General features: G+C 41.9%; 1 protein-coding gene and 1 pseudogene across 6 annotated transcripts in view; one reads left to right on the top strand and one right to left on the bottom strand.

Moving 5' to 3' along the window:
* LOC122560817 (acyl-coenzyme A synthetase ACSM3, mitochondrial) overlaps positions 1 to 26,177 on the bottom strand; it is a 92,418-nt gene that overhangs the window by 7,934 nt on the left and 58,307 nt on the right. For 5 of the 6 annotated variants that reach the window (XM_087997694.1, XM_043711934.2, XM_087997693.1 and 2 more), the window contains exons 8-13: positions 20,538 to 20,661; positions 17,659 to 17,739; positions 11,979 to 12,080; positions 8,259 to 8,386; positions 6,906 to 7,005; positions 6,417 to 6,536 (exon numbers count right to left, since the gene is read on the bottom strand). In XM_087997694.1, the coding sequence (XP_087853820.1) occupies positions 6,417 to 6,536; positions 6,906 to 7,005; positions 8,259 to 8,386; positions 11,979 to 12,080; positions 17,659 to 17,739; positions 20,538 to 20,661 (655 nt within the window). The remainder of the gene's footprint in view (positions 1 to 6,416; positions 6,537 to 6,905; positions 7,006 to 8,258; positions 8,387 to 11,978; positions 12,081 to 17,658; positions 17,740 to 20,537; positions 20,662 to 26,177) is intronic. The other variant, XM_087997697.1, reaches the window with a different exon arrangement.
* On the top strand, positions 100 to 878 carry LOC148146578 (uncharacterized; annotated as a pseudogene).

The raw sequence follows: 26,177 nt of genomic DNA, 5'->3' as shown, positions 1-26,177 counted from the left end.
GATAACATTGGCGCTAGCTGCCAAGGGGGGTGGGAAAAGTCATTTTACCACTTTTTGTCAGAATTATGCTAAACTAAAGGGGCATACCGACTATTGGGTATGTGCGGAGATCCCACACATGGGGAGTCCGGAATTCCTCTCACGGTAATACCACTTACCAAAGAAAAAAAGTGTACGACGTACAACAATTTGACTCGGGCTCAAATGATACAACTTGGAGATTTGAAAGGGGTAATTATAACTTTGCGGGATGGTTCCCTCGACCAGCCCGGAAAACTCTGGGTGCTATCGATGGCCTTAGAGTTTCCCCACCGAAAGGAGCAGTAAATACCACTTGTTTCTGTAATCAGAATGATACCCTTCCGATTAGGAAAATCATCTTGTGTCTACACCAGCCAAGCCATTGCCATGACCATTCCCCGAATATTAAACGGAACATATTGGGTATGCGGCCTGAAGGCCTATCCATTTATTCCCGGGGAAAAATGCATTTGTGACCGAATGTATAGGAATGCATGCATGTTATGAGATTGATCAAACACTGCCTCAAAGCCAGAAAGGTTGGAGTGGCTGCTGCTACCTCGCCTTTATAATTCCCCACTTGAGGCTGTTAAAGAGAGCCCCAAAAATACCTCGGAATAAACAGGGAGGAAGGCAAGTAACCCGGAAAGTAACCGAAGGAGATCACCTCCTCTGGACTTTGATACCTTTGTATGGGACCGCTCGAGCAGGAGTAGAAATACAAAAGTTGGCGGCTTCCCTGGAAGAGTTGGCCAACAATACTGCTGATGCGTTGGCCGAAACCCAATCCCAAGAAGCAACCATAACGACCGAAATAATTGCCACTAGGCTAACGACCCTTTAGAACAGGATGGCTCTGGATTATATTCTAGCAGAGAAGGGTGGTACCTGTGCACTAATTGGAGAGGAATGTTGTACGTACATACCTGAGGTCTCCTCTAACATTGCTGATATCTCCAAACATGTGCAAGACAAAATCGCCAAGATAAGGGAGGCCGGTAATCGGTACTGGAATGGAGGAATTGGGGATTGACTGGTTGGGGAAGGTGATTAGTCAATTTGGCTATCTATGGATTATTGATATTAGTGGGTCTGGTGGTCGGGTTCAATGTCTAAAATGGGTAATGAGCTGACTGATGACATCCCTTGGGGAAAGGAACCCAAATAAATCATCAGATGCTTTTACAATCAGCAGGTGATATGCAACAAAGAGAAAGTCAAAGAATGCTTCTAAAGTTTGAGGGACAAACAACACAAATGTTAAATGTAAGATTGTGAACCTCATCGCCAAAAGGCGTAAGAGGGCAGAACATAAGAAAATGGATTAAAGGAGACTTAATAAGTGCAGAAACAACAGTTTTAAAAAAAGAAAAGGGTAAATTGTGGGAGGTTAGAAATGTAGTTTCTGCAGATGGGGAAGGGGAACATTACACAAACGGTCGCGGGATTCTTGCAGAATACTTAAGGCTAAGATTTTAACGAATATAGAGATTTTTGTTTAAGAAATAGTTTTAAACTAAGAAATAACTTTAAACTGTTGTAGTTGACCACAAAAGAAGCAGTAGGGGCATTTCACAATAAAGCTTATAGTATGATAAGAGAAACTTGACAAAAGAACAAGCTGTAACAAACAAGGAACAAAGAATGCAGACATACAAGGACAGCAGGATGGCCAGATAAGAAAATAACTAGAGAAAAAAACAAGTGAGGTAATCGGCTTATGATAGGATGGGGAGGCGTGATTCCGCAGCTTGCAAACTGAATAGGAATGCTTACATGCTTTGTTTTCGCGCGTACTTTTGCTTGAGTGCAGAGACGTCCGGTACTTGCAAGGCCATAATAAATTGTTCTTGTTTCCAAGGCTTTGTCTCAGGCTGATTTGTGAGTGAGTTCTGTTTCTCACATTCTGGATTAGTGGTGCTGGAAGAGCACAGCAGTTCAGGCAGCATCCGAGGAGCTTCCTGAACTGCTGTTCTTCCAGCACCACTAATCCAGAATCTGGTTTCCAGAATCTGTAGTCATTGTTTTTACCCTGTTTCTCACATGGTCAGCCAGTAGCATCCATGTCTCAAGAGTAAATAAAAGAAAATAAATTCACTGATTTCAGTTAGGACTGCTGCTGAGACGTTACAACTGTGCCCCAGTGTGACAGATGATAAATTCCCATGGATTCTGACAACCCATTCCAGGGTCTTTACAGAAACTCTACACACACCAGGTTCTGTCTTGGCTGTGATGCCACTTGTCTGTACTCAAAGCTCTCATGGACAAGTGCAGAGAGGCTATCTGCTTATTATAGGAGGCCAATAACTGGTTAATGGAAAGCAATCTGGGGGGGGGGGGGGGGTCATTGTCTGTTAAATGAGACAGATATTTACACTGCCGGGTCTGGGACAGAGGGGGCATTGAACTGACACCATGTGGCCAGGCCAGGCCATGGAGAGAGGGGACATTGACGCCACGTGACCAGGCCGGAGCGATGCGGTCCCTCAGTAGCCAAATCAAGGAAAAGAGAAAACCTCGGCGGGTATAAACTAACACGATTCCCCTACCCGGGATGTCCCTGATCCACCCAGAGCCTGGGAGCCCACACCAGGGGAAAGACTTAACCGGCAGAGCGCGAAACGTCCATGCACTCGATCGCCACGAAGCCCCATCGCCACGAAGCCCCACCCCTCCCTTAGACCCCACCCCTTCACGGAGCCGCCTCAATGAGATCTCGCCCTACTCAATCAAGCCCCGCCTACTATCAGCTCCGCCCCCATCAGGCATGACTACAGCAGCCTCGATCACATCGATGTGATGACGGTTATGACGACTTTGTAGTGGCGGTAGATTTGAATCCAATTTTCAAGCTGCTGTTAAACCGAATAATTTCTATCCATTAGATGTTTTTTAACGTCATTTTTAGTGCAGGTGCTTCAATAATAAATTCCCAGCCTTGGTTTTCACTGTGCTCACTGGATAATGACAACGAAGTTACTTGCTAAGTAGGTATTAAAACAATCTGGAAAAGTTCAAGAGCATCGTCAGAGAGAGCAACATAATTAATGTTTCAGTTTGGTTAAAACCGAGAACGGTAAATGAAAAGAAGGTCTTTGACAGGTTTTGGTTACAAGAGATTCAGTGACAATAGGCTTTCTGGTTGAGGGCCAAATGGAATGGTATTGGGGCTTGTAAAGGATCAAAGGTCCTGACTAAAAGTCAGAATGAGGAATAGCTGTTGTTTGACATCAAAACAAAAAGAGAAATAAACAAGCGAGTGAAACCAGAAGCAGCAAAGAATAGGGCCCCTCAAAGATCAGCAAGGCAGCCTTTATGTAGAGTTACAGGAGATGGGAGAAGATACTAAAAGAATATTTTGCATCAGTGTTTACTGTGGAAAAGGACATGGAAGATATAGAATGTAGGGAAATAGATGGTGACATCTTGAAAAATATCCATATTACAGAGGAGGAAGTGTTAGATGCCTTGAAATACAAAAGAAGTGGATAAATCCCAAAATCCTGATTAGGTGTACTCTCAAACTCTGCAGCAAGCTAGGGAAGTGATTGCTGGGTCCCTTGCTAAGATATCTGTTTCACTGATAGTCACAGATGAGATGCTGGAAGACTGGAGGTTGGCTAACATGGTGCCACTGTTTATGATGGGTGGCAAGGACAAGCCAGGGAACTATAGACCAGAGAGCCTGATGTTGGTGGTGGGCAAGTTGTTGGAGGGAATCCTGAGGGACAGGATGTACGTGTATTTGGAAAGGCGGGTGCTGGAAAAGCACAGCAGTTCAGGCAGCATCCGAAGCAGTAAAATCGATGTTTCGGGCAAAAGCCCTTCATCAGGAATAAAGGCAGAGAGCCTGAAGCGTGGAGAGATAAGATAGAGGAGGAGGAGGGTGAGGGTGGGGAAAAAGTAGCATAAAGTACAATAGGTGAGTGGGGGAGGGGATGAAGGTGATAGGTCGGGGGCGGGGGGAGGGTGGAGTGAATAGGTGGAAAAGAAGATAGGCAGGTAGGACAAGTCATGGGGACAGTGCTGAGCTGGAAGTTTGGAACTAGAGTGAGGTGGGGGAAGGGGAAATGAGGAAACTGTTGAAGTCCACATTGATGCCCTGGGGTTGACGTGTTCCGAGGCAGAAGACGAGGCGTTCTTCCTCCAGGCGACTGGTGGTGAGGGAGCGGCAGTGAAGGAGGCCCAGGACCTCCATGTCCTCGACAGAGTGGGAGGGGGAGTTGAAATGTTGGGCCACAGGGCGGTGTGGTTGATTGATGCGGGTGTCCCAGAGATGTTTCCTAAAGTGCAATGCTAGGAGGCGTCCAGTCTCCCCAATGTAGAGGAGATCGCATCGGGAGCAACGGATACAATAAATGATATTAGTGGATGTGCAGGTAAAACTTTGATGGATATGAAGGCTCCTTTAGGGCCTTGGATGGAGGTGAGGGAGGAGGTGTGGGCGCAGATTTTGCAGTTCCTGCGAGGGCAGGGGAAGGTGCCAGGATGGGAGGGTGGGTTGTAGGGGGGGCGTGGACATGACCAGGTAGTCACAGAGGGAACGGTCTTTGCGGAAGGCGGAAAGGGGTGGGGAGGGAAATATATTCCTGGTGGTGGGGTCTTTTTTGGAGGTGGCGGAAATGTCGGTGGATGATTTGGTTTATGCGAAGGTTGGTAGGGTGGGAGGTGAGAACCAGGGGCGTTCTGTCCTTGTTACGGTTGGAGGGGTGGGATGTGGACGAGATGCGTTGGAGGGCATCTTTAACCACGTGGGAAGGGAAATTGCGGTCTCTAATGAAGGAGGCCATCTGGCGTGTTCTGTGGTGGAACTGGTCCTCCTGGGAGCAGATACGGCAGAGGCGGAGGAATTGGGAATACGGGATGGCATTTTTGCAATAGGTAGGGTGGGAAGAGGTGTAATCCAGATAGCTGTGGGAGTCGTTGGGTTTGTAAAAAATGTCAGTGTCAAGTTGGTCGTCATTAATGGAGATGGAGAGGTCCAGGAAGGGGAGGGAGGTGTCAGAAATGGTCCAGGTAAATTTAAGGTCAGGGTGGAATGTGTTGGTGAATTGTGCGTGGGAAACCATGTCTCACAAACTTGACTGAGTTTTTTGAAGAAGTAACAAAGAGGATTGATAAGGGCAGAGCGGTGGGTGTCATTGATTTGGACTTCAGTAAGGTGTTTGACAAGGTTCCCCATGGGAGACTGGTTAACAAGGTTAGATCTCATGGAATACAGGAAGAACTAGCCATTTGGATACAGAACTGGCTCAAAGGTAGAAGACAGAGGGTGGTGGAGGGTTGTTTTTCAGACTGTAGGCCTGTGACCAGTGGAGTGCCACAAGGATCAGTGCTGGGTCCACAATCTTTCGTCAGTTACATAAATGATTTGGATATGAGCATAAGAGATATAGTTAGTAAGTTTGCAGATGACACCAAAATTGGAGGTATAGTGGACAATGAAGGTGGTTATGTCAGAATACAACGGGATCTTGATCAGATGGCCAATGGGCTGAGAATTGGCAGATGGAGTTTAATTTAGATAAATGTGAGCTGCTGCAATTTGGGAAAGCAAATCTTAGCAGGACTTACACACTTAATGGAAAGGTCCTAGGGAATGTTGCTGAATAAAGAAACCTTGGAGTGCAGGTTCGTAACTCCTTGAAAGTGGAGTTGCAGTTAGATAGGATAGTGAAGAAGGCATTTGGTATGCTTTCCTTTATTGGTCAGAGCATTGAGTACAGGAACTGGGAGGTCATGTTGCGGCTGTACAGGACATTGGTTAGGCCACTTTTGAAATATTGCATGCAGTTCTAGTCTCCTTCATATCGGAAGGATATTATGAAATGTGAAAGGGTTCAGAAAAGATTTACAAGGTTGTTGCCAGGGTTGGTGGATTCGAACTATAGGGAAATGTTGGGGCTGTTTTCCCTGCAGCGTCGGAGGCTGAGCAGTGACCTTCTAGAGGTTTATAAAATCATGAGGGGCATGGATGGATAAATAGTCTCTTCCGTGAGGTGGGGGAGTCCAGAATGAGGGGGCATAGGTTTAGGGTAAGAGGGAGAAGTTATAAAAGAGACCTAAGGGGCAACTTTTTCACATAGAGGATGGTATGTGTAAGGAATGAGCTGCCAGAGGAAGTGGCAGAGGCTAGTACAATTACAACATTTAGAAGGCATCTGGATGGGTAAATTAATAGGAAGGATTTGGAGGGATATGGGCCAGGTGCTGGCAAGTGGAACTAGATTGGGTTGGCATATCTGGTCGGCATGGACAAGTTGGACTGAAGGGTCTGTTTCCATGCTGTCCACCTCTATGACTCTAATTACATACAAGCTGTTATTACGAGCAAATAATATACTCTATAACAACAGGACAAAGCTAAGGTTAAGGTCAGATAAAATACAGACCTTCCTTGGGTATTTATATGGTGCTGTGATTTTCTTAACATGATCTTGTAATTCTTTAATTAATTCATCAGGATCTTGAGAGGTACAAGTAGAACTTCGAACAATAAATGCCTTTACAACCTTAAAAGAAAGCATTTTAAAATCAGAAAAATATTATTCAAAGTTCGACCATCCAGCTAAAAATTACCACAATCCGTTATGCCAATGAAGCCCCCATTTCTAAAAAAAACATTTGCAATTTGTTGAATATTATAAGGGTGAGAAGGCCAGGCTGTCAAATTTACAAATCTAAATATTCCCCAAAATGTGATCTAAAAATAAACCAAGGGGGCCTGGATTAATTCTACTCCTACATAAAATATTGCCGAGCTTCAATGTGATCTCGTTAGGAGTTAAATCCTGCTAATGATGTCTCCAATCTAATCTTCAAAAGAAAATTAGCTAATAAAAGGATTGCTTAATTAAATCGGTGTTATTTTCCAAGCATACCTCTCCTCTGACAGGATCTGGGCTTCCAACCACAGCAGATTCAGCGACAGCTGGATGCTCTATCAGTGCGTTTTCTACTTCAAATGGTCCAACACGATACCTATAACATTTTTAATATTAAAGGGACATTAATTGGAACAGTGACTTACGATCAAGTATTTTTATCTAGTCACTGGACTAGAAACATTAACTGTTTTCTCCCCACGGATGCTGCCAGACTGCAGAGTTTCACGTAACTGTTGTCGATTGTTCACTACAGTCCTTCAGGGAATGAAATCAGCCATTCGTAATTTGTTAGGTCTACATATGAATTCAGACCTACAACGTGGGTGACTTTTAACTAACCTTAGGCAATTAAGGATGGGCACTTAATGCTTCCCTAGCCAATTTAACCACATGTCATGAATACATTTTTAAAGCAGTTCTTTGTCAGCACTATGTTTTAAATAATTTGCTGGTTGACATGAAGGAGAGGATTGTGTAGACAATCTATTCCAGTAACTAAATATGTCAAAATGCAATCACAAATTAGTTGCCAAATCTAGCAAATTAGGTAGAAGTGGGTATTGCAGATGCTCGAGGTTAGAGTCAAGAAGCCATTCCTAATGAAGGGCTTTTGCCTGAAACGTCGATTTTCCTGCTCCTCGGATGCTGCCTGACCTGCTATGCTTTTCCAGCACCACTCTAATCTAGCAAATTAGGTGCTAACACTGGCATTTTATACTGGTCCAGAACTTGTGGATCTAATACGCTCAGAGTTTACTGATATTGAGGGTTACAGTGGCTGCATATCTTTTGGAGATCCCACTTGTACTTGGTTATGTCCATGGCAAGCAGGACAAGAGACTGCTGAGTACTGGAAACACACTTAGCCTTTGTTACTCCAATACTCATATATAGGAAAGTCATTCCACAATTACTTACTGAGTTCTCAACATATTCAGCCATATCAGTTACTGTTGGGTATTTGTTATTTTCTCTCTCTCAACACAATTATATATTTGTTATTTTGTCTCTCTCACTACAATTATATATGATAACATTTTTAATCAATGTGTTTTATTACCTCTTCAGAAGTTGAGTACGTGTGTCATTTTCAATTTACAAACAATCCAGCCTTGTTAACCAGTCACCTCAAACACAAACTCATTTCACAAAGTACTACTAGATCGCTATTGTTAATTTTTGCTGGAATTCAATAGCTTGATTTTCAAGTCAAACATTTTTTAAAAATTGTAATTTGTAATACTTAGCAAATTAATAAGATTATCTTTGCAATGTAAAATACATTAGATGCTAAGCTTTTATTTGAAACACTGAATAAATTAGATGTGGATAATTAGATCACTATACCCAGCTGACAAAATTACATCATCTGATCTTCCAAGAAACCAGAAGTACCCATCCTCATCCATTTTGCCACGGTCTCCAGTCAGAAAATAGTCATTTCGTAGAACTGTGGCAGTTCGTTGTGGATCATCCTAGCAACATATAAAGAGAGCAGCTCAAAGTTCAAAATTAATGTAATAATAATTTAAAACTAGCGTACTTTGTGGTTAAAAATGCCTTTAATAAATCTAATTTCCTATATGAAATACTTGATAGTTTTAGAGAAAAATATATAAACAGGAGATTAAATAGGTACTAGAAGATCATTTGAAATGCAGAAGACCTATTCTGAGGTTAGGTTGTACAAAGCTCTTGATTCTTTCTTAAACCTAATCTTTATCCACTGTTTAATATTTTTATTTAAATCCTTCTTTCAGTCCACAAGAATACACTGACAGGCCAGTCAAATGGGCAGAACAATGACAGAAGGACTATAATATGAAAAATGTGAAGTGATGCATTTTGAAAGGACGAACAGTACAGGAGAATCCATAATGAATGATGCACATTGGGTAGAACGCAGAATCAGCTGGACCATGGTGTGCACAATTACAGATCCTTCAAGGCAACACGATAGGGTCATGGGTCACTTGGCCAAGGCTTAAAATACAAGAACTGTGTTCAGCTATGGGCACCTTATTTCAAGGAAGGATATTAAAGCCCTGGAGTGATTGCAAAGGACATTTACTAGAATTCTATCAGGAATAAGAGATTTTAGAGACGAGAAAAGTTGGGTTTATTCTCTTGGAGTAAAATAGATTAAGAAGTGACCTTATTGCAGTGTTCAAAATTGTGAACAATTGTGACAGGGTAAAGAAGGATATTCTGTTTTCCCTGGTCCATATGTCAGTAACGAGTGGTCGCAGTGTCAAGGTTGTCAGCAAGAGAGTTTGTGGTGAGATGAGGAGAAACCTCTTTACTCAGTTGTTAGGATTTGGAGTGCGCTGCCTGGGAGAGTGGTGGAGGCTGATTCCATAGAAGATATTTAAATGGTGCTGGATATATATTTGAAAGTGATTAATTTAGAGACCTACAAAGTTAGGGCTGGAAAATGGGACTAGCTGGATAGCTCTTTCAGGAGTCGGCACAGACGCAATTCTGGTCTCCTTTCCTATCGGAAAGATGTTATGAAACTTGAAAGCGTTCCGAAAGGATTTACAAGGATGTTGCCAGGGTTGGAGGATTTGAGCTACAGGAAGAGGTTGAACAGGCTGGGACTGTTTTCCCCAGAGGGTCGGAGGCTGAGAGGTGACCTTATAGAGGTTTATAAAATCAGGAGGGGCATGGAAAGATAAATAGACAAAGTCTTTTCCCTGGGGTGGGGGAATTCAGAACTAGAGGGCATAGGTTTAGGGTGAGAAGGGAAATATATAAAAGAGACCTCAGGGACAACTTTTTCACACAGAGGGTGGTATGTATATGGAATGAGCTGCCAGAGGAAGTGGTGGAGGCTAGTACAACTGCAACATTGAAAAGGGATCTGGATGGGTATATGAATTGGAAGGATATGGGCCAGGTGCTGGCAGGTGGGACTAGATTGGATTGGGATATTTGGTCGGCGTGGACAGGTTGGACCGAAGGGTCTGTTTCCGTGCTGTACATCTCTCTGACTCTATAATAAGTTGAATAGCCTCCTTCTGTCTATAAAATTCAATGATTCTAAATTAAAAAATAAATACCCATAAGAGAAAGAAAAATCACATTTTCAAAGCAGATTTAAAATAAAATGTTGTTTCGGCAGAGATAATGTATTCCAGCTCTGCAAATTCAGTATAATTTGTTTTAAAATGATAGACTGCAAAAACAATAGGACTTAAAGTTCTGGTACTTTGACAACTTAATTGCTTCCATTCTAGGGTATTAAAAGCTGGTAAGGAAATTGGAATGTGCAGGTGGAAGGAAAATGTAAATGCTGGGATGGAACTATGAACAATGTGGACAAGCACTTAATTTGAAAAAGCTGACAAGCCCCAATCTCTTGAAAAAGTACTTTGTGCAGTGGTGGGAAAATTTAACAGGGAAGGTCGATGTCGATAATTTGCAAGCACAAAATTGAAATATACTTGTCAAATTATTGTAAGTACTAGAGTGAGTCCAAAATGCTTGTCAATCAGCATGGGTTTATGAAAGGAATTTTGTGGTCCACAGTTTAATGAAAATTAGCTCAAGAAAACAGATAAGAGAATAGAGCAAATGGCTAAATTGGACTTGGAGATGACATGAGGGAGATAAGAGATAATGTTTTGCAAAATAATGGAGGTTCAGTGTTATTGTAGAGGGAAGCCTTGAGGAAGGATTGGCTAGGTAGGCAAGGGGAAACAAAAAGTGTGACAGGGGAAGTCGAATTAATTGTCCCAATTCACAAGCATTGACTGAGGTAACTTAATTTACCATGAAACCTCTCCTTCAATATATGGTCTTGGCAGGTTATTATACTATACCTAACCTAGAGAGATTACTGTGTTGTTTTGCATTCCAAGTTCACTAAATAGAGGTTATTTGCACTCATGGCCACCTCTTGTACATTCTGAAAAGTTCATCTTGGCACTTAGCGGTGGTCAAATACTTAAAGAGATTCCTGTTTTCTACAGCACTTACTCTAGCTGAAAGACAAGCATCTTGGGCACACTCTACTTCTTATAATAATTTGACAAGGGGGATGGTGGTATAGTGGTGAGCATAGCTGCCTTCCAAACAGTTGACTTGGGTTCGATTCCTGCCCATCACAGTGTTGTGGTTTCTGAACTGACTTTTAAACGGGCAGCACAGTGGTTAGCACTGCTGCCTCACAGCACCCGGGACCCGGGTTCAATTCCCGCCTCAGGCGACTCTCTGTGTGGAGTTTGCACATTCTCCCTGTGTCTGCGTGGGTTTCCTCCGGGTGCTCTGGTTTCCTCCCACAATCCAAAAATGTGCAGGTTAGGTAAACTGGCTATGCTAAAATTGCCCGTAGTGTTAGGTGAAGGGGTAAATGTAGGGGAATGGGTCTGGGTGGGTTGCGCTTCAGCGGGTCGGTGTGGACTTGTTGGGCCGAAGGGTCTGTTTCCACACTGTAAGTAATCTAATCTAAAAAAAAAGTATATTTCAGTTGTGTGCTTGAAAATTCTGCACAACTACCTGAAGAAAAAGCAGTGCTTTGAAAGCTAGTGCCTCCAAGTAAACCTGTTGGACTATAACCTGATGTTGTGTGATTTTTAACTTTATCCACCCAGTACAACACCAGCTCCTCAAAATCTTGAAAATTCTCAACATTGTTAAATTTTCCTGCCACAACATGAAGTACCTTATCAAGAGATTAGGGGATTGTCCACATTTTTAAATTAGACTGGTGCCAAAAGTTCTGCTGAGGTTACTTGTAGTCCGACATGGGTCAAATATGCACTACCTGACCCCTACTTGGTCAGACACTTGCCAGAAAAATATCAGTTACTGCATCAAGACAAAAGTTGGCACTTTGAGATCTTCTAAATGTGGAGGAATGCCTCCAGTCTTTAGATTTCACACAGTCAAAATGAAACAAATAAATCTGACTCAGTTCCATTGCTTAAGACACTACTAATTAAGCAGTTTCACTAAATCAGAAACGTCACATTCAGCAACTAACAAAGCACATTACACAAGTAATTATATAGTGGGATAATTTCATATGATTTCAGCTAAGTACTCGAAATAGAGTTACTGTACAATGTATCCAGAAAAGAGGCCAAAGGGTTTAACAGGCTTCATTTGAATGGCAATTTCACCTTCCACTTCAGGAGGAACCACATTGCAATTCTCATCAACAATCTGAAACAAGAACAACAAGAATTATGAAAACATACAAACAGCAGCAGGAATAATCATTTCTAGGACTCTCAATAAAAATCAAAGTTGATACGCTTTTCAGTTTAGATTTTCTGTAGAAGATATTAACTTAATGCTGTTCTGGGTTTCTGAAGGAAAGAACAAAGAAAATTACAGCACAGGAACAGGCCCTTCGGCCCTCTAAACCTGCACTGATCCATACCCTCTACCTAAACCTGTCACCTATTTTCCAAGGATTTGTATCCTAGAGCTCCCTGTTCATTCATGTATCTGTCTAGATACATTTTAAATGATGCTATCGCACCCATCTCTACCACCTTCGCTGGCAATGTGTTCCAGGTGCCCACCAACCTGTGTAAAAGAACTTTCCATGTATATTTCCCTTAAGCACTTCCCATTTCACCTTGAACTCGTGACCCTTAGTAATTGAGTTCCCTACTCTGGGAAAAAGCTTCTTGCTACCCACACTGTCCAAATCTCTCATGATTTTGTAGACCTCAATCAGGTCCCCCCTCAACCTCTGTGTTTCTAAAGGAAATAATCCTAACCTACTCAACTTCTCTTCATAGCTAGTGCCCTTCATACCAGGCAACATCCTGTGAACCTCCTCTGCACCGCCTCCAAAGCATCCAAAACCTTCCAGTAATGTCGTGACCAGAACTGTGCGCAGTATTCCAAATGTGACTGAACCAAAGTCCTATACAATTGTAACATGACCTGCCAACTCTTGTACTCAATACCCCGTCAGATGAAGGAAAGCATGCCATATGCCTTCCTGGCCACTCTATCGACCTGCATTGCCACCTTCAGGGAACAATGGACCTGAACACCCAGATCTCTCTGTAAATCAATTTCCCCAGGGCTTTTTCATTTACTGCACAGTTCGCTTTTGAACTGGATCTTCCAAAATGCATCACTTTGCATTTGCCCAAATTGAACTCCACCTGCCATTTCTCCACCCAACTCTCTAATCTATCTATATTCTGCTGCATTCTCTGACAGTCCCTTTCACTATCTGCTATTCCACCAATCTTTGTGTCATCTGCAAACTTCTAATCAGACCACCTATACCTTCCTCCAGATCATTTATGTATATCACAAACACTAGTGGTCCCAGCACGATTCCCTGTCGAATTCGACTAGTCACAGTTCTCCATTTTGAGAACCTCCCTTCCACTACTACTCTGTCTCCAGTTGCCTAGCCAGTTCTCTATCCATCCAGCGAGTACACCCTGGATCCATGCGACTTCACCTTCTCCATCAGCCAACCTTGGGAAACCTTAACAATACCTTACTGAAGTCCATGTATACGACATCTACAGCCATTCCCTCATCAATCACCTTTGTCTCTTCCTCAAAGAATTCTATTAAGTTGGTAAGACATGACCTTTCCTGCACAAAACCACACTGCCTATAACTGATAAGCCCATTTTCTTCCAAATGGGAATACATCATCTCCCTCGGTATCTTCTCCAGCAGCTTCCTTACCACTGACGTCAGGCTTACTGATCTACAATTACCTAGGTTATCCCTGCTACCCTTTTTAATCAAGGGGACAACATTAGCAACTCTCCAGTCCTCCAGGACCTCACCCATGTTCAAGAATACTGCAAAGATATCCGTTAAGGCCCCAGCTATTTCCTCTCTCACTTCACTTTGTAACCTGGGATAGATCCCATCTAGGCCAGGGGACTTGTCCACCTTACTGCCTTTTAGAATACCCACTTCCTCCTTCCTTATGCTGACTTGATCTCGAGTAATCAAACATCTATCCTTAACCTCAACATCCACCATGTCCCTCTCCTTGGTGAACACCGATGCAAATTACTCAGTAAGAATCTCATCCATTTTCTGACTCCATGCATAACTTTCCTTCTTCGTCCTTGAGTGGGCCAACTCTTTCTCTAGTTGCCCTCTGGCTCCTTATATATGAATAAAAGGCTTTGGGATTTTCCTTAACCCTATTTGCTAAAGATATTTCATGACCCTTTTAGCCCTCTTAATTTCTCATTTCAGATTGGTCCTACTTTCCCGATATTCTTCCAAATCTTTGTCTGTTTTCAGTTGCCTAAATCTTACGTATGCTTCCTTTTTCCTCTTAGCTAGTCTCACAATTTCACCCGTCATCCATGGTTCCCTAATCTTGCCATTTCTATCCCTCATTTTCGCGGGGATATGTCTGTCTGGCACTCTAATCAAGCTCTCTTTAAAAGGTTCCCACATATCAAATATGGATTTACCCACAACAGTTGCTCTCAATCCATATTCCCCAGTTCCTGACAAATTTTGCTACAGTTGGCCTCCACCAATTTAGTACTCTTCCTTTATAACCACTCTCGTTTTTGTCTATGAGTATTCTAATAATTACGGAATTGTGATCACTATTTCAAAAATAATCTCCTACTGAAACTTCAACCACCTAGCTGGGCTCATTCCCCAACACCAGGTCCAGTACAGCCCCTTCCCGAGTTGGACTATTTACATACTGCTCTATAAAACCCTCCTGGATGCTCCTTACAAATTTTGCTCCATCTAAACCTCTAACACTAAGGGAATCGCAGCCAATGTTTGGAAAATCAAATCTCCCATTACCACCCTGATGCTCCTACACCTTTCCATAATCTGTCTTCATATTTGTGTCTCTATCTCACGCTTGCTGTTGAGAGGCCTGTAATACAGCCCCAACATTGTTACCACACTCTTCCTACTTCTGAGCTGTGCACATATTGCCTCTATGCTCCAGTCCTCCATAATGCCCTCCTTCAGGACAGCTGTGATATCCTCTGACCAGTAATGCAACCCCACCACCCCTTTTACCTCCCTCTCTATTCCGCCTGAAACATCTATGTCCTAGGATATTTAGTTGCCAATCTTGCCCTTCCCTCAACCAAGTCTCAGTAATAGCAATAACATCATACTCCCAGATACTAATCCAAGCCCTAGGTTCATTTGCCTTACCTACTACACTTCTCGTATTAAAACAAATACACCTCAGACCACCTGTCCCTTTGCGTTCATCATCTGCTCCCTGCCTATTCTTCCCTTTAATCATGCTGACTTCATTATCTAGTTCCTTGCAGGTTTTAATTACTATCTCCTTATTGTCCACTAACCTCCTCATTTGGTTCCCATCCCCCTGTCACATTAGTTTAAACCCTCCCTTTAGAAAGCTTGCAGAAATTAAGAGACCTTTGGGTCTTTTCACCATTCATTACCTCCTGTCAGGTTTGGTACTCCTTTGATTTCAAGACAAATTGGTGTGGCAGCACCATTTACATCACTGTGCTGCGTGCAAACTTTCCATGCAGAAATATACCTCTGTCTGACTAAGGAGAGGAGCCACCTTATTCCAAATGTGAAATAAGTTTAGATGGGAACACATTTGGAATGAGCCATGTCCACACTGACCAGTTTGTTCATATCATGCCCTTGAGGCATGCATGGGTGAAACCAACCTTATAGGTTTACGTATTGCATTTTAAAAAGTTTATTCGTCCCCATTTGACTCATTGGTTTGTTCTTATCTCTATTCCAAGATTTGAGTACATTATCTGGGTGGTACTTCAGCGCAGAGAGAAAGTGCTGCAGTATTTAAATGGTGGTGGTGGGTAAGTTGTTGCAAATAATTCTGAAATACAGGATTTATATGTATTTGGAGAGGCAAGGAGTGATTTAGGATATTCAGTATGGTTTTTTGCGAGGGAAATAGTGTCTCACAAACTTGATTGTGTTTTTTTGTGGAAGTAACCAAGAAGATTGATGAAGGCAGAGCGATAGACATTGTTTACTTGGACTTTAGTAAAGCCTTTGACAAGATTTCACATGGTAGACTAATCAGTAAAGTTAGAACACATGGGATTCAAGGAGAGCTTTCCAACTGGATACAAAATTGGCTTAACAACAGGAGACAGAGACTAATGGTGGACGGTTGTTTTTCTGACCAGAGACCTGTGACCAGTGCTGGGTCCACTTTTATTAGTCACTTACATAAATGAGTTAGATGAGAATATAGAAAGCATGGTTAGTAAGTTTGCATATGACCACCAAAATTGGTAGGATGGCGGGTAGTGAAGAAGGTTATCTTAGATTACAAAGAGATCTTGATCAATTGGACAAAATTAAAAATTACACAACACCAGGTTATAGTTCAACAGGTTTATTTGGAAGCACTAGCTTTCGGATCATTGGTGGTATGTGATTTTTAGCTTTGTCCACCTCAGTCAACACTGGCTCCTCCACATCATTGATCAGTTGGGTCAGTAGGCTAAAGAGTTGCAAATGGAGTATAATTTGGATAAATGTGTGATGTTACATTTTGGTAAAAAAAACAAAGACAAGATTTATACAATTAAAAGGAGGGCAGTGGGCAATGTTGTAAAACAGAGAGACCTACAGGTTCAGGTCCATACTTCTCTGACATTTGCATCACATATTAGATAAGATGGTTAAGAAGCATTTACCATGCTTGCCTTCAGTGCTCAGACTTTTGAATATAAGAGTTGGGACATTATGTTGATGGGACCTCTTCTGGAGTACTGTGTTCAGTTCCAGTTGCCCTCTTATAGGAAGGATATTATTAAGCTGGAAAGGGTTCAAACAAGATTTACCAGGATGTTGGCAGGAATGGAGGGTTTGAGTTAGAAGGAGAAGCAGGAACTTTTTTCACTGTAGTACAGGAAGTTGAGAGGTGATCTTTTAGAGGTTTACAAATGAAGAATGGCAGGTGTCTTTTCCCTAGGATGGGTGATTTCTAGACCAGGGGCATATTTTTAGGTGAGAACAGAAAGGTTTAAAAAAAAAAGACATGAGAGGCATTTTTTTTTAAAGATTTCACTGAGTGTGGTTCATGAGTGGAATGAATTTCCAGAGGAAGTAGTAGATGTGGCTGCAGTTATAATGTTTAAAAGACACTAAGGTAAGTACATGAATAGAACATGTTTGGAGGGATATGGGCCAAATGCGTGCAAGTGGGGCTAGTTTAGTTTGGAATTATGGTTGGCACGGACTGGTTCGACTGAAGGGTCTATTTCCATGCTGTATGACTTTATGATTCGAAGTACAGAGAAGGCATTGCTAGCTTCCAGTTTAACAAAACACAAGAATTAGTCATGAACCCTTTTTTGTGTTTGTCTCTTTTTTTTAAATTAGCTGTCTTGTTGTTTACAGAACAGGGAGATAGAAAATTAGTTGGCGATAGAATGTTTGGGGATATTCTGAGGATCTCTAAGTTTTTCTATCAGTGTAAGCATGACTAAATTTTGGAAGATGCTGTAAAATTGGGGAGCTATAAATATTTCTTAGGTAGAAGGGTCAGTTACCAGCTTATATAGATTTAAAGTGACTGACTAAAGAACCAAAGGTTACACAAGAAACCTTTTTATTGTGATCAGTATTACACTTCTCAAAAGTGGATATGTCAGTTCTTTTAGAATTTTTGTTTATAATGCGTTTCATAGAAATTTCAGGACAAGAGTCAAAGAGCATTGAAAAAAAATTAACACTGCAACTCAGGATTTGCAACTTCAATGGAAATTTAAGATATCAGAGACACACTTTTTACCTGCACATTATATGCTGGAGATGGCTTCCCCATTGAGCCAGGCTTAATTTTCATCCCTTTGAATGTTGCACAGATTAATACCTAAATCATGATCATGGGTAGAACAAAAACATTATAAGCTCAATGCTTCACATTCTAACAATCAGAAAATACAATCCAGATTAACTAATGTAAAAATACCAGCTCATTTGTTAGTAGAGGACCAGAGATTTCAAGAAATTGCTCTCCATGTTGATTTTCAACCGAACACAGGGAATGCAGGATTTGTACAAGGCTCTCAGTGTTATGTGGATGGATGTACTCAGAGTTATCGGTTCAGGTTAAATTGATACTAAGTAGTCAGCCTTACTCATATAACATAAGAACTGCCGGTGAAAAGTAGAAACAGTTATTTGTTTCATGAGCAAATGCAAAATATGGAGAAGTGATCTTTTTCCTAGCATGGGGATAAAGTATTTTAATGAAGATTACATCTATACCATCAATAAGTATGCATTTTCTATGTAATACAGGCACTGGTTTAATTCTGCAAACTTACTAATCATACCTTGTACATTCTCACCCAAATTACTGATATAGATAACAAACAGCAATGGACCCAGCACCAACCCTTGAGGCATACCATAGTCATAGGCCTCCAGTCTTCATCCTAGCTGCCTGTACCTGAGCCATGCCTCCTCATTTTTTCTGGTCAAAGTGTCAATACCTCTTGCCATCCAAAGTTCTCTACTCCTGCCAACCTTGCCCTTTACCTTCACAGGAACACACAGACCTTGAACTCTAGCTATCACACTTTTAAAGGCCTCCCACTTGCTGGAGGTTCCTTTGCCTGCAAACAAATCACTCCAATCAATCCCTGCAAGCTCCTGTCTAATTCTACCAAAAAACTGTCCTGCCCCAATTTAGAACTTGAACCTGTGGACCAATTTTGTCCCTCTCCATTAACTATTTTAAAAGTAATGGAACAATGATCACTGGTGCCAAAGTGCTCCCCCACTGTCACCTCAGTCACCTGTCCTGCCCTATTTCCCAATAGTAGATCAAGTTTTGTCCCCTCCTGAGTAGGATTCTCTATAAACTGCTTGAGGAAATTTTTCTGAACACACTTAACAAATTCCACTCTACCTAAGCCTTTAACACCATGGCAGTCCCAGTCTATGTTAGGAAAATTAAAATCCCCTACTCTGCCAACCCTATTGCTCCTGCAAGCGTTGCCAATCTCCATGCATATTTGTTCTTCTAATTCCCATTGACTATTTGGGGGCCGATAGTATAACCTCAATAAGTCCAGCACCCCTTTCTTATTTCTTAGCTCCACCACAAAGCCTCACTGGTTGATCCCTGTTATTTCAGCTCTGACTAATGCTGTGATACTCCCCTTAATCAAAAATGCAACTGCTCCTCCCCATTTCCCTCCACCTCTGTCCCGCCTAAATCATCTGTATTCCGGCACATTAACCTACCAGTCCTGTCCCTCCCTTAGCTGTGTTTCTATAATGGCTATAATATCCCAGCCCCACGTATGTATCCACACCCTGAGTTCATCAGCCTTACCTGTCAGCCCTCTTACATTGAAATAGATGCAATTTAATCCAACAGACAATCCTCGCTCCCTGTTGTGTTCTAGCCTGACGTGTCTCTTCATCTTGCTATTTCTGATTCCTGTATTTCCTTCCAGCCTCATACTTGCCTCTCTGATGAGGAGCTTATGCTTGAAATGTCGTATCTCCTTTGATGCTGCCTGACCAGCTGTGCTTTTCCAGCACCACACTTTTTGACTGATCTCCAGCAACTGCAGTCCTCACTTCGATCCTAACCCCATGCCAATCTAGTTTAAACCCTCCCTTGTAGCGAGTCTCCTATCACTTAGGTCCTGTTTACCCTTACCCTTTGCTGCTGTGTGCCAGAACCAGTCAGTGTTTTCCTGTGAATGGTCACCACTCCCCCAAACAGTATCCGAAACTGTATACTTGTTTTCGAGTGGGATGGCTACAGAGGAATCCTGTACTTTTTGCCTTTTGTGGTGGTAACCCAGCTACTCTCTGCCTGCACCTTAGGTGTGACCATCTCACTAAAACTCTATCTATGATGCGCTCTATTCTAATTTTGTAATGTAGTGTAGACGTTATTCTATAAAATGCAATTTGCAAATGTTGCTGCAAGGCTACGTAAAACATGCTGACCTGCATAATTAAATTTCAAGTAGATGATGGTTTTCACAGGCAGAATGCAACACGATATTAAGGCAGGAAAGTGGCATTGACAATGATCAGATCAGCCATGATTTCACTGAATGGCAGAGCGGACTCAATGGGCTGTAAAGCTTCCTTTTGTTTCTAATGGTCTTACATTCTTAATGAGTTGGGCTGAAGTCCAAACAATTTCTTGGGGTCATGTTCATTCAGGCAATTATGGCAGGCTTCTATCAGATCTTCTCTCTGCTTTTGAGAGTAATTTTCAAGGGATGGAAGCAAACTGTTGGTGGAACACCAGTGGCATTTGCCACAGTATTACATAACCAGCCACCTCTGGGCAGTTGGAGAGAAAGATTTACTTTTAATGTCTGGCTTGGCGTGCAAGGGAAATGGGGCATGCAGACCAACCAGTCTCAATCCTAATGACAAAGAAGTCCACAAGTTTCTCAAATTTGATGGAAGTGAGAACAGATGAGTGGACTTCCAGGAGATGCAGTGGAGAAGAGAACTTTTCAGTTATTTTTGCAATGAGGATGATCCAATGTTACATGCGGTTTCCAAAGGAAATAACCAAGAACTGCTTTCCTAGGTTATAGGCACTTCCATTCATTGCAAAATGCTGCATGGTTTCTTTCACCCTTCATTAAAGAAAACAAAACTGCTACTCAAGATCAAAGCACGTACAGTCTCGGTTTGGCCATATCCTTCATAGATGTCTAAGCCCGTTTGTTTTTTCCAAGTCACCATCACTTCAGGGTTCATGGGCTCTCCAGCACTCACACAGTGCTGGAGGCTTTTGAATCTGTAACTAGATTAAAAATAAACTACATGAGGTCACAAGTACCGAAGAGAACTTGCAGCATCAATCACATTGTTTGCAAAGTTAAATTCTCAATATATCGTGGAAATGGGAAGGAACTAGACAAGGTGGGGAAAAAATATCAAGTTGAGATAGTGTCACAAAGTTGGTCTTTTCTCAAAGTTACTGTGCCTTTGAGCTTTTTTTCCCAGAGAGGGGATAATTGGCCAGGCTCCAACTAGACTGGGTTTGAATAGATTAGTGGGGCCCTTTTTGTATATACCAAACAGATTTTCCGGCAGAAAGCTTTCAAGTCTTTAAAAAACCTGGTATAATGAGGAACCTTTTACAAGAGTCTTAATTGATTGCTTAGGTCCCCTACCTCAATATTTGTTATCAATAGTGGATGTATTGACTAGATTTCCAGTGGCCAATCCATTACGCAATGTTACAGCTAAAAAGATTGTACAGGAATTACCCACGTTTTGTTTTACTAGATATGGACCACGAATAGAGATACATTAGATCAATGGTCAAACTTCACATCTAAACTATTCAAGGCAGTTATGGACAGCTTAGAAATAAAACAATTCAAATCTACTGCGTACCATTCAGAATCACAGGCAGCGCTAGAAAGGTGGCATCAAGCATTAAAGGCTATGTTGAGGACTTATAGTCAGGACTATCCAGATGATTGGGATAAGGGAATTCAGTTTATGCATTTTGCGATCAGAGATGCATCAAATGAATCGACCAATGTCCATTTGAATTAGTTTTTGGGCATGAAGTAAGAGGACTGTGAAAATTGATTAACGAGAAATTAGTAGGTCAGAATTCAGGGACCACACAATTGGAATATGCGTCAAATTTTAGAGAACGATTAAATAGAGCTGGGGAGTTGGCTAGACAGCACTTAAAAGTATCGTAGCATGCAATGAAACAGGAAGCAGAGTAGAAATCCAAAAGTCACAGTTTTGCTACTGAGGATAAAACATTAATGTTACTTCCAGTAACAGGTGAACCTTTGAAAGGAAATTGAGTGAGGTGAACTACTTGGTAAGGACTCCAGACAGGAAGAAATCTCACATAGTGTGTCATGTGAATATGCTCAAAAGGGAAGGAAAGCACGAGGAGAAGGTGCTAATGATTATTACACAGAGAGACGAACCAAGTTCAGAGGATTCTAATTGGACATTCCTCAAATTAAATTGGACAATGAGGAAGTTGCCAAAAATTGGGATAAATTATTGAGTTACCATCCTGAGAAAAATCAAAATGACATGAGTGAGCTGTCTGACCTGTTGTGCTTTTCCAGCACCACTCTAATCTAGACTTTAGTTTCCAGCATCTGCAGTCCTCACTTTTGCCTAGTTGATTTTAACCTTACTGCGAATCCTCTTGCAAGGATGCCTACCTTGAAGAAGTTCTCCTCCTCTCTCCACAAGAATCTCAGTGAGTACTCTTTGTTACCTTCTCCCCAGCCCCACACCCCATTTATCTCTCCACCCTGGAGGCTCCCTGCCTCCATTCCTGATGAAGGGCTTTTGCCCGAAACATCGATTTTCCTGCTCCTCGAATGCTGCCTGACCTGCTGTGCTTTTCCAGCACCACTCTAATCTAGACACTGAGTTATTACTATCACATGGGGGGATATGTGGAAATAAACTGAGAAGTACTAACCTAATTGTGCATGTTGTAGATATAGGAGATGCTGTTCCGATTAAGCAACGTCCTTATAGGCATAACCCTCTCAAGCTGGCACAGGTTCAAAAGGAAATTGAACGCATGTTCCAAGACGACATAGTCAAAGTGAATTACAGTGACTGGAGCTCATCTATAGTAATGGTGCCAAATCCACATGCTACTGAATGGTTATGTGTGGACTATCACAAAGTTAATGCAGTTACAAAGACTGATGCATATCCAATTCCGTGGTTGGAAGACTGTGTTTAAAAGGTGGGACGAGCAACTTACATTTCAAAGTTGGACTTGCTCAGAGGCTACTGGAAGGTACCGTTTGTCAGAAACAGCAAAGGCAATTTTGGCTTTTGTAATTCCAAATGGACTGTATCAGTTTAAAGTCATGCCATTTGATATGAAAAATGCTCTTGCCACATTTCAGAAGCTAATCAATAAGCTCATTGCCTGATTACCCAACGGTGTGGTGTACATCGATGACCTAGTGATTTTAAGTTACTCATGGAAGGAAAATTTACAACATTTATTGGACTTGTTCGATCGACTTCGGTAGGCAGGCTCAGTGATAAACCTAGCTCAAAGTGAATTTACCAAAGCCTGGGCCAAGTTATCGGACATGGACAAATGGCCTCACGGGATGCAAAAACAAAAGTAATTGAGGAATTTCCCATATCGTCGACAAAAATAACAGTATTACTGTTTCTGGGATTGAGTGGATTTTATTGAAAGTTTGTGCCAAATTTTAGCAATGTGGCTGCTCCACTCACTGAATTGCTAAATAAAAGGCAAGAGGTTTCAGTGGAAAGCAGACTGTCAGAAGGCATTTGACAGCCTGAAAACAGTGTTAACCACTGCCTCAGTATTAGCCACATCTGATTACGCAAAGCCTTTCAAGGTGGCTATCAATGCCAGTGACATGGGTGTCAATGCTGTGCTCCTGCAGGAAGACGATTAGAAGATAGAAAGACCTATCGGGTAGTTCTCCAGGAAGTTGAACGTTCATCAGCAGAAAGTTTCGACAGTTGAGAAAGAGACTTTGAGCTTGGTGTTGGCATTATAACATTTCAGTGTTTACATTAGCATGAATGCAGCTGAGACAGATGCTTAGGAATTGGGTGATTGTTTAGACAGTGGATTTGGATCGGCTCAGGCTTGGAGGGCCAAAAGGCCTATTCCTGGTCTGTAAATTTTCTTTATTCTTTGTTGTCAATCAGATAAGGTATTATATTGTACTACTGTAACTATGTTTGGAGAAATCTCGTGATCCTCATTGAGATTTCTGGTCTTAAAAACTTACTGATGTTAAAGTGAAATAATGATAAACCAGGCAACTTTTACTACAGAGAATTTGTACTGAATGTCTAGACTTCATTTGTTTAATCTTCTTAAATGTTACAATGACATCAGCCCCTAATTCTTGTTGCTTTCACTGTCTTCATTCTTGCACTGGTAAGCATTTTGTTTTTGCATGATACGCGGCTTTTTCTTTTAAACATGGATCACATTTTCCACATCAGATAATGTGCTGTCACCACTGACCTCTGGTAGTCCTCTTATGGCCAGATGTTTGCAATAATTACACTAAGTTTGATAAGATGAGTGGTCTTTGCTTAATTTTAATTTCCATGCTGCTTAGTAGAAAATTACATAGAACATATAGGACAGCACAGTACAGACCCTTCAGACCTCGATGTTGTGCCAACCTTTTATCCTATTCGAAGATCAAACTAACCTACATACCCTTCATTTTACTATCATCCATTTGCCTGTCCAAGAATCGATTAAATGTCCCTAATGTATCTGACTCTACTACTACCGCTGGCAGTGCATTCCATGCACCCACCACTCTTTGGGTAAATAACCTATCTCTGACATTTCCCCTAAACCTTCTCCAATTGTCTTAAAATTATATCCCCTCGTGATAGCCATTTTCGCCCTTGGAAAAAGTCTCTGGCTATCCACTCTATCTACTCCTCTCACCATATTGCACACCTCTATCAAGTCATCTCTCATTCTTCTTCGCTTCAAAGAGAAAAGCCCTAGCATCCTCAACCTTTCTTCTTAAGACATGTCCCCCAGACCAGGAAGCATCTGGTAAATCTCCTCTGCACCCTCTCTAAATCTTCCACACCCTTCCTATAATGAGGCAACCAGAACTGAACACAATATTCCAAGTGGTTGAACCAGGACTTCACAGAGCTGCAGCATAACCTCGTGGCTCTTAAACTCAATCCCACTGCTAATGAATGCCAACACACTATACATCTTCTTAACAACTGTATCAACTTAGAGTCAGAGAGATGTACAGCATGGAATCAGACCCTTCAGTCCAACTCGTCCATGCCACAGATTTCCCACCCCAATCTAGTCCCACTTGCCAGCACCCGGCCATATCCCTCCAAACCCTTCCTATTCATATACCCATCCAGATGCTTTTTAAATGTTGCAATTGTACCAGCCTCCAACACTTCCTCTGGCAGTTCATTCCATACACGTCCATCTGCGTGAAAAGATTGCCCCTTAGGTCTCTTTTATATCTTTCCCCTTTCACCCTAAAACCATGCCCTCTACTTCTGGACTCCCTGACCCCAGGGAAGAGACTTTGTCTATTTATCCTATCCATGCCCCTCATGATTTTATAAACCTCAATAAGGTCACCCCTCAGCCTCTGATGTTCCAGGGAAAACAGCCGCAGCCGATTCAACCTCTCCCTATTGCTCAAATCCTCCAATCCTGGCAATATCCACATAAATCTTTTCTGAACCCTTCAAGTTTCACAATATCCTTCTGATAGGAAGGAGACCAGAATTGCACTCAATATTCCAAAAGTGGCCTAACCAGGCTGATATGCTCTAACAGGACCACAAAACTCCTGTACTCAATACTCTGACCAATAAAGGAACACATACCATATACCTTCTTCACTTCGTGGGAACTTTGAGAGATCTATGGACGTGGACTTCAAGATCCCTCTGTTCCTCCACACTGCCAAGAAGCCTGCTTTTATCCCTGTAATCTGCATTCAAATTCGACCCTCCAAAATGAATCACTTCGCATTTTTCCAGGTTGAACTCCATTTGCCACTTCTCAGTCCAGCTCTCCATCCTGTCGATGTCCAGTTGCAACCAACAGGCCGCCACACTATCCACAACTCCACCAACCTTCATGTCATCGGCAAACTTACTAACCCACCCTTCCACTTTCTCATCCAGGTCATTTATAAAAATCACAAAGAGCAGAGATCCCTGCGGAACACCAATGGTCACCGAGCTCCAAGCTGAATATTTTCCACCTGCTACCACCAACTGTTTTCTATGGGCCAGCTATTTCTATATCTCATGCCTCCTTACTTTCTGAATGAGCCTACCATGAGGAACCTTATCAAATACCTTGCTAAAATCCATTTACACCACATCCACTGTTCTACCTTCATCAGTGTGTTTTATCGCATCCTCAAAGAATTCAATAAAGCTTGAGGGGCATGACTTGGCCCTCTCAAAGCCATCTGACTGTCTCTAATCGAGCTACGCTTTTCCAAGTGATCATAAATCCTGTCCTTCAGAATCCTCTCCAATAATTTGCCCACCACTGACCTAAGACTGACTGGTCTATAATTCCCAGGGTTATCCCTATTCCCTTTCTTGAACAAGGGAATAATATTTGCTACCTTCCAGTCATCTGGTACTACTCCAGTGAACAGTGAAAATGAAAAGCTCATTGTCAAAGGTGCAGCAATCTCTTCCCTTGCTTCCCATAATAACTTTGGGTAGATCTTGTCTGGCCCAGGGGCTTAGCTATCTTCATGTTTTTCAAAATTTCCAGCACAT

Source organism: Chiloscyllium plagiosum, unplaced genomic scaffold (genome assembly GCF_037043375.1).
Source record: "Chiloscyllium plagiosum isolate Xiang-an unplaced genomic scaffold, Cpla_swu_hap1 HiC_scaffold_20, whole genome shotgun sequence".
NCBI classification, from domain to species: Eukaryota; Metazoa; Chordata; class Chondrichthyes; order Orectolobiformes; family Hemiscylliidae; genus Chiloscyllium; species Chiloscyllium plagiosum.
The sequence above is the reverse complement of the archived record's forward strand: the minus strand, read 5'-3'. Positions and strand labels throughout refer to the sequence as shown.